The sequence below is a fragment of the Octopus sinensis genome, linkage group LG1 (genome assembly GCF_006345805.1).
Source record: "Octopus sinensis linkage group LG1, ASM634580v1, whole genome shotgun sequence".
Taxonomy (NCBI): Eukaryota; Metazoa; Mollusca; class Cephalopoda; order Octopoda; family Octopodidae; genus Octopus; species Octopus sinensis.
In genome coordinates, this window is record NC_042997.1 from 62064430 (window position 1) to 62074244 (window position 9815).

The 9815-nt window shown below is 33.8% G+C and overlaps 1 protein-coding gene across 7 annotated transcripts in view; it reads left to right on the top strand.

The window, feature by feature from the left end:
• LOC115219553 (serine/threonine-protein kinase OSR1) overlaps positions 1 to 9050 on the top strand; it is a 249692-nt gene extending 240642 nt beyond the window's left edge. For all 7 annotated transcript variants that reach the window (XM_036501570.1, XM_029789762.2, XM_029789764.2 and 4 more), the window contains 2 exons: positions 5494 to 5558; positions 6053 to 9050. In XM_036501570.1, the coding sequence (XP_036357463.1) occupies positions 5494 to 5558; positions 6053 to 6151 (164 nt within the window). In that variant the 3' untranslated portion in view covers positions 6152 to 9050. The remainder of the gene's footprint in view (positions 1 to 5493; positions 5559 to 6052) is intronic.
• The last annotated feature ends 765 nt before the right edge of the window (positions 9051 to 9815 follow it).

Sequence of the window (9815 nt, forward strand, 5' to 3'; positions counted from 1 at the left end):
TGAGTACTGTCAAAATCTCTGACCAATCATGTACAACTAGCTGGCATTCAATTGGCGTATCAACTTTCGGGCATTTTGATTGGGTTTTGGATAGAAAATTCACAAAAAAGTCACATCTATTGATTTTTTGATGGCTTTGCAGGATGGCTGGGGAAATGTAAAGATGTGCATGACCACCCTTGGACGGTTTTGAATGACCGTAGAAAGTACGAGCCCTCTAACTGAAAAATAGTGGATTTGTATAAAGGGGACACACACACACACACACAGACATTTTGCCGTTTATATATATATATATATATATATATATATATATATTTGGTGAAATAGAAAGATGAATAATCTTGTTGCAGATTAATCAAAAGTTTAACCGATACCTTGGTAGCAAAAATCACAGCAGAAGAAAGCACGGTTGGAGGTACAACTAATAATATATATATATATATATATATACATATATATATATATATATAAACGGCAAAATGTCTGTGTGTGTATATATATATATATATATATATATATATATATATACATATATATATATCTTTTGTCCCCCCCCCCCCCTCACATTTCCTTGTCTTCTCTTCTTGCTTGCTTTCTCTCCTGTGTCATTTTTTCTCACCCCTCTTTAATTCTTCTTTCCCCACGTGACTGGTGTTTGGCCGAGCCTGAACTTTCTTGGTTCGGCCGTTGTCCATGCAACATCTATATTCCTCTCTGCGCCTGTGGAATCTTGTATCCCTGCTGTAAGGCTTTATTTCCACACATGCCAGTTTAATTTAATTCATCCTCAGTTAAAAGACACTTGCTGCTATGTCCTGTTATTTGTATAACATTCTCCATGTTTTTCCGCCATCCTTGTTTTCGTATACATTAGCTACTTTCTTCCAAGCTTAGTTTTTCCTTGGGGCTGGCAAGAATGGAGCAACCTCAAGTATAACCAGCTGAAATTTCAAAGATAATCTGGAACTCAACTGAGGAAAGAAAACTCCGAATGACCCATCCTTGTTTTCTTTGTATTGTCTACCTGGATGTTTTGCATTCTTGTCCCATTTTGTATTTTTATATATATATATCTATATATATATATATATATATATATATATATATATATATATATATATACATATACACATCCAGTGTCAAGTTAATCACAGAACTTGAGGCAATCCAATGAAGCTACACGAAGAAGATAGCCTCTGTGCAGCATATAAGCTACTGGGAAAGACTCAAGAGATTAAGACTCTATTCCTTAGAGCGTAGGCGAGAAAGATATGCCATAATATACATCTGGAAGATCCTTGAAGGACTTGTCCCAAACTTTGGCATCGAGAGTTACACAAAGGTGCAGATGAGGGCAGCTGCATCAAACTCTCTCATGCACCAAATGGCAATTGCTAAAAAGCATTCGTGAAGTAAAATCATGTAGCAACACCAAATGGCAGTGCCCCAGCATGGCCATAGCTCGTGAGCTGAAACTAGATAAAGTAAAATAAAAAATAAAATAAAATAAATAAACATGTGTGTGTGTGTGTGTGTGTGTGTGTGTGTGTGTGTGTGAATAATGAGAGATATGGAAGATATGAGAATGTTTATTAATCACTACAATTGCTTTGACCCATCTAGCATCAATCCCTCACAGGTGGGATACTTAACAACTGCATTAGCAGTATTTGACAGTGTAAATGTGTTTCCTCAGGTGATTACAAGATATATCCCATGAAAATAATAACTGTTCCACAAGATATCTTCTCAGTTTGTGTAGAGAAAAGCAGAAAATTAAAGGATACAGCTTCATTTTTATATAAGATCAATGATAAATAACCGATGCAAAACGTAATGAATACAATGAATAAATCATATTGTATACACCTGGTAGTTTACCGGCAAACCATGTTCACTTTTACAGTGTTTGTTGGGTACTTGAATAATGAGAAAGATGGAAGCTAATAGCTTAGGAGTGAAATTTAGGATTTTTTGGTTTTCTGTGAATCCATTTTGATAAAACTTTTCCCAGCTGGTTTGCACACTATGGCAATACCGTTGTTATATCAATAATATTAATATGCTATCTTTTTGTTTTTGTATATACCTGTTGTATCTGTCACACTTACTTCAAAGAAGAGGCAGTAAGAGAGAGTGAAAGTGAAAGAGACAGTGAGTAATGGTGGTGACGGCATTCGTTTTGTGTTTTTAAATATTTCAGAGGGGATGTAAGAAAGAAAGAGGAAGAGTGAAAGAGAGAGTGAGTGGTGATGGTGTTTGTTTTGTGTTTTTAAATGTTTATCACATCGCAAGAGAAGTACATTCATAGATACATATACACATTGTTGAATCAAAAGCGGGAGAGAAGAGGGACACAGAGGAGGAAGTGAAAGATCCAAAGAAAAGTTCATACATAGATACATACACACAGCAAATATTGGATGTTAATTTCGCATTTTATTACCACACAATAAAATTAACTCACAAATGGCTGAGTACTCCACAGGCATGCATAACATTAATGAAGTTCTCAGGGAGATTCAGCCTCACATAGAATATGACAAGGCTGGCCCCTTTGAATTACATCAACAACTCGAAATATGAATGTATTTGTGTGTGTTTATAGTTTAGGTCAGTTAAAAGATGTTTGCAATAATAAGTGTCATGTGGTGGAAATAAATGCAATTACCAAACTTTCATTCATAAATCCATTTATTATTTTGCCCTTTTGCATTTCAATTTGTACAGTAAGGTTCTTTGAATATGTACGATGTATTTTAAGGTTAAATAGTAATTCCGTTTACGTTTGTGTAACTGAGATATTTTGGTTGGATTACATGGTCATTGGTGTTACATTACTTTCTATATTCTGTAACTCACAATATACTTTTCTAGGCCTGAATTTTTTGTTGGGAGGGAGCCAGTTGATTAGATCGACCCCAGTACACAATTGATATTTTATTTATCAACCCTGAAAGGACAAAGTTGATCTCGGCAGAATTTGTGCTCAGAACGTAAATACAGACGGTCATAATATACAAACATTTCTCATGGCATCAGTACACTGTTTACAGATGCTTACATTTTTTTAAAGTTTTCCATGAATTTTTCACAGATCCAGCTAGTTTTTGTTATTCTGTGTAATGTCCTTTCTTTTTTTAATTTCAGATTCTTCAGTTTTTGGGTGAACCATGCTGATAGCTTTTGAATAAAAATAGCCTATCTAGACATTTTTTTTCAGAAAATGAAGGTTAATGATACATATTAAGCATACATTGAGTATATATTTAACGGAAGACTATAATAATAATATAACATTTATTGACATAATGAATGATTTAACTGTGACAGCTAGGGATTTAAGGAATATTGGCTGCAAGTTACATAGGAAATCTGGACAAACAAGCAAAGCTATTTTCACCACCTCCAGACTTCCTCATGTACTGTAAAACCAGAAATTGCATCCTCAGGACCATGACTTCCTTGTGAGAATCCCTGAAGCTGCCTCCTCACTGGAGTTTGAGGCTTCAGTGGGCCCAAAAGTACATGACGTTAGACATGAGTTGTGTTCTGTTGACTGAGGAAGCCAGGGCAACCCTTGGTGAGCCTGACAGTTAGGAAAATGGTTGAGTCTATTTTGGAGTTGAGTGTCACCAATGTTTATGATGTCAACACCAGGGTAGAGGAGTCGTGTTTTGGACTAGTATCATTGGGGACAGACTTGTTGGCCTAGTCAGAATGCCTTGAAGGAGCTAAAGTTATTGCAGCCGCCTACTGCAATCTCCTGAAGGAGTTCTTGGATCCCTGGCTAGATGACATACTGCTGTCACTTCTAAGGAATTCGTATTCATACATGATAATACTCCCTCCCACTCTACTAGGACCACCCAAACATTCCTAAGATCTTACAGTATACAAGGTGAAAGGTTGATGGTGTGGCTGCTAGCATCTCTGGATCTCAACCCTATTGAAAATCTTCAGTCCATCATTAAACAAGATGTTTATGCTGATGGACACCAATTTACCATGAAAGCTGCAGCAGAGGTAGTCCAATCTGCTGCTATTAAGAAATTGACAGATTCCATGACTAATAGGGTTTTTGAAGTTATCCATTGAAATGATGCTCATGTGGTTAAATAATTCATTATGTCAATAAATATTATATCATTTTAGTTTTCTGTTAAATATATACTCAATGTATGCTTAAATATGTATCATCAACCTTCATTTTCCAACAAAAAATGTCTCAATGGGTTATTTTCATTCAAAAGCTATTAGCATGGTTCACCCAAAAAACTGAAGAATCTGAAATAAAAAAGAAAGGACATTACACAGAATAATGAAAACATAACAACGGTGTTGCCATAGTGTACAAACCAGCTGGGGAAACTTTTATCAAATTCAATTCAAAGGAAACCTAAGAAATCCTAAATTTCACTCCTAAGCTATTATCATGGTTCTGGGTGTGTGTGTGTGTATGTATGTATATATAATTTATTCATTACCCATGTTGTCTTCAGAATGGTTTGCCTTCTTTACATTAATTTTAGGAAGCAGCTCAACACAGAAAGTCTTCTTAAAGATGTAACATATAAAGACAGATTCCAAAGGAAGTAGTTATGGTGTGTGCTAGCAAACATTATTCAGTGGAGTTCATGAGTTTTGATGAGTTCAGCATCATCATCACTTACAACTTGACCAGACCAATGCAATTCTTCTATGCCAGATGTCCTGGTTGAATGATGCTGCTTGGATGTTTGGCTTATGTTTTTAGTCACATAGCTCTTTCATTAGCTAAAGTATCTTACCTGTGCAAGCAATGACTGCAGCTGATAGTAATAGTTTGCTAACTGAACCTGTTGATCCTGGTTGTTGACAGTTTGTTATCTGTTTATTTTTTCAATATCTCGTAATATTTGCCTTTGACTCAAGAAGTTCATTTGCTGAAATAGTTCACATCCACTTTACTGCATCCTGTAATTTTGATGCACCTTGGCTTGGGTGGTTATATGCTATTTAAACCCATAGCTCAGATCTTGACATGTGCTACTACTTTGAGTCAGAATAAACCCGGGAACAATCATGGCTAAGAGATGGTACTGCACTCATCAAACCCTGGATATCTTTAGCAAGGATTCCAGTCCCTGATGCAGTTTAAAGTCCTATCCGGGATAAGTTAATTGGTGATGGGGGAAAAGATGAATCTGATGTTTTGTAGGGTGGGGACTAACCCTTGATAAATAATTTTTCTGTTTTTTTTTTCAAAGATGCTGAGTTAATCTTGAGTCAGCCTTGAAATAACAGATTCCACTTTTCCCATGCTTTCAAACTTATCAAAACTTTTAAACTTTACATAATCTAAGATTTATTTGTTTTAAAATGTGAGAATTCTTTTCTTTCTTTTGTTCTTGGACTCTAGTTGAACAATCATAATTTCTACAGCATAATAGAATTCAGGACAATACAATACAAATAAATAATAATATTAATTAACTCCTCTATTTCCAGTTGCTGCTAATTTGCAGAAAGTGTTGGATAACCCGACTGAAAATAAAAACATTACTTTTGCTTTGGTAAGATGAATTCTGAAATTTTCATGTACAGACCTGATGTGTGTGTGTGTATACATATATATACATACACACATCTCTCTCTATATATGTGTGTGTGTATGTCCCACCCATGCTAGCATGGAACATGGAACTTGACTGTTGGTTGTTGTTAAGTTTGCAGAGGTTGCAGATAGCCAAAATCATAAAATATGTGGAAGACAGATAATATAACCTTATGTTTATCACAATTTCTCTCACACACACACACACACACACACACACACACACACACACACACACACACACACAAGCATGCATATACACATATATACACACACACACATATTTACATATATGTATTCACATATACACAGGTATGTTTCTATATTTAAATTGTTAATAGTCTACATTTGTATATCTATATCATGAGAAACTCGTGTATGCAAGTGCTTCAGCTGCCTATCTGTTACTAATTGTTTGTACATCTATATGTTTTTCCTTCTTTGTCTTTGTAGAATTCCGGATTTGGACCCACTGAAGCACCTGATGATAAATCCCTGGTAGGATTTGCGCAATTGACGATAAACGACTTAGCGGGCAACAGCTCCCTCTAACCCTGGCTTCTGATTTAGGAATTCTGTGATAATCTGTTTTAACTTAAAAATTATTCTCTAACTATATAAGGGAGAAAGAAACAAAGAGATTGGGTTTGGTGGGGTAGGGAGGTTGGTGTTATTGTATTGAATAAATTTAGATTTTTAAAGCACAACAGATACATGTGTATACACACACACCTACACACTTGAGACACGTACACAAACACTCATACACACACACATTTGAGACATGCACAGACACTCGTATATATATACATACACATGACTCTATTACAGATATGAGACTGGAATAAATTTAATAATTAAAAAAATTATAAAATTTCAAGTTTAAAGCCAATAACTATAACATCAAAAATAGCAATAATATGGAAAAATAATGATGATGATTATGAAAAAATGATGATTAATTACAATTTTGATGATGATTATAATAAAGAAATGATAATTATAGTACAATGACTTATTATGTAAGCCATATTTAATTGGTCTGTTAATATGATGTCAATGATGATGATGATGATAATGGCCAAAGCTGGAAGTTAAATATTGTAGCTACCTTGTTAAATAAGTTTTGCTGTTGGGATGATAAATGTGTGTTTGTGTTTGATGCCTAGAAAACTACTACTGCTGTTGTTGCTCCTAATAATAATAATAATAATAATAATAATTTAGACATATGGCCTGCAATTTTGAGAGAAGAGGTAACTTATTACTATTGATTCCAGGCAGAAAAGAAACTGTTACATAGATTGAAATGAAGTAACGAGAAGCAAGCGCTGCATGCAAGTGAGCAAATCCATTCATAGGCATAACATTTTCATTCACATAATGTGTGTATGTGTACGTGCATGTATGTACTGCATGAGACAAACAGATTACACAGCCCAAATCACAGCTTAATTTGGTTAATTAAACATCATACACGTTTGCAAGATTGAAATTAATGAAATTATATTAAACAATGTTGACTAACAATTGTTTGTTATAAATGCTGCAGGGTGAGTGCAGTGGTGGTGGTTTATTTGAAGTTCTCAAGGAAGAAGAATTTGGTTGTGTGTTCCATCTTCTCTACTCATCCATCTTCTGCACCAGGTATTCCTAGGAGGATTTTGAGAGTAAAGTCTTCAGGCACCTCTTCCACAGGGTCCTATCAGAAGTGACTGTCATTAGATTTTCTGGCTGGATTACCATGCATGACCAACTGAGGCCATATATACTATCTATTGCAGAGATGTAGTGACCTGACCTTTGAGAGACTCCCTGATTTCTTTTTTATGTTTCCTGTCAAGTAACCTTATTCCAGATATCTTTTGAAGGAGCCCCATGTGTTGTCTAGTCAAAATTAGTTGAATAAAAACCTTAAAAAGAGAGCAAAAGAAAAAAAACTTAATTGCAAAGAGTGAAGTAAATTTAACTTCCTGATTCATACTCAAATTCTTCCTTGAGTGTTTTAAATGTCTTCTTCCTTTTCTCTCTCTGTACATGATAGACAATGACAATCTACTGCTTAGAGTTGTTTCATTAGTTTTAAACCCCACTGATGAGTATAATCAGTTGATCAAATATATCTACAGCTAGAATCTGTTTATCTCAAATATAATTACATATACATATACAAGACTGGACACACTCCTAATTGTATTGAATACTTTTGCCTGCTTGCACTACACTATGTGCATGTGTGGATGTATATGTGAGTGTGTCTATTACATGCATGCATGTGTATGGCATTTACACAGTTTGTTCAAGTCCTTATTTTAAAGAAGATTTAAGAACAACGATTGAACTGATGGGGGACTCAATACTGAAAGTAGACTCAAATTTATAAAATTCATCTTGAGTGGATCTCTTTAAATTTTCATCTGACTGGATAAGCATTCAAGTGAAATTTGATGTTCCTGGTGAAAACAAATTTACAATATAATATATATATATATATATATATATATATATATACACACACACACACACACACACACACACACACAATCACAATCTGTAGCAAGAAGAGTTAATTGTAACTTTGGCAGTTCTTATGATGATGCAAAGCCACTAAAGGTATTTGTGTGACTGGGAGTAGTATGTATAACAACAGTAATGATATCCATAGTGAATAAGTTTGATTGTGGTGGTATCCAGACTGTACAGTGGCAGTGTATGACTAGGAAGAGCATCCATCTGTTAGAACTAATTGCTTCAACTAATACCACTGGTTGTCATGAAAAAACTTATGTATATCACATACATACAAACATCTTGTCAAATGGTACAATGTAACATTATGTTTTGGTCTGGTTACTTGTTCCTTTTTCTCAAACAATTTAGAAGTCTGATTCTCATCTAGCATGCTTACTTTCCTACCCCTCTTTGTTTTTTTCTTTATAATCCTTAATTATATTTGACCCAAGCATTTAATTTCTATTAATTTTTATTATAATTGTTAAAATACAATCACCAGTCCCAGCATTTTAAGTTTAGGCAATAGATGTTTAGCAAGAGAATATGTGAAACTGAATTTGATGAGACGGGGGTGTTGTTAGCTAGACACTTTTCATAGTTTAGATAATATACACTTAACTTGGTATATCTAGATACATGCTCTGACTTTTTATATTTAAGTTTTAAAGCAGTAATGGTACTTATTATTCTGAGTCACCAATTTGTTTTTGTACTAAAAACTAGTTTCACTGTGTCAAGGTATTTCTGTTAAACCATTGTATCTTTGTTAAGACTGTAATAAAATCTATGATTCACTGAAAAACTACCCTGTAATAAACAAACACAGACACACTACATACAGATGATTTATGTATTATAAAGTAATCTTTAATTTCTAAAAAGAAAAGGAAAGAAATGAAATATGGAAAAGAAAAAATGAAATATAAAATAAAAAATTTTTTAAATTACCAAAAGAAAAGAGGAAAGCTGAAATGAAATTTGCTATCTGAAGCTGTTTGTTTCTGTTATATATCTAATCAAGAAAGTCACATTGCTGTATCCCTTGATAATTTTGCCATGCATCACATTAATATCTGGTGCTAACAATGTCTCAATCTGTTATTCAATGCCAAAGTTTTGCATTGTTCTAGCTCTGGGTTTCTCATACTCTTTGAGGGAAACTCAGAGTAATGACAACATGAAGCTTTAAATTCAAATGAAGAAACAAACTTTCCACTTTATGTATTAAATACTTTTGTTTTCTTTCTCCCAGTTGTATCCTAGAATGGCCTATATATATATATATAATATATATATATATATATATATATATATATATATATATAATGATAATGTGGAGAGTAAAACACAGTTGCTCTCTTGGAAACCTTGCCAAAAATAAAGGAAGATGTAGATGATAATTCTTATGGAAAGCAAATCTGCTTTGAACAAAATAAAACTACTGATTAAAAAAAAAGAAAGCAAAATATACTTGAATTATATTTTTTGTTTACTTATTTTTATCAATGTCATTAACATCATAATATGTGTTACTTCCATATTGCCATGTGTTACTTGGTTCTGCTGTTTACGACAATTCTGATTCAGTTTTGTGATTTAAATTTTTTTTCAGATTGATAAAATTTTTGCTTGTCCAAAAGCATTTTCATAAGTATATCTCAAATGTCCATGTTTTCTTTCAGACTTTATGGTTATCAGTTAT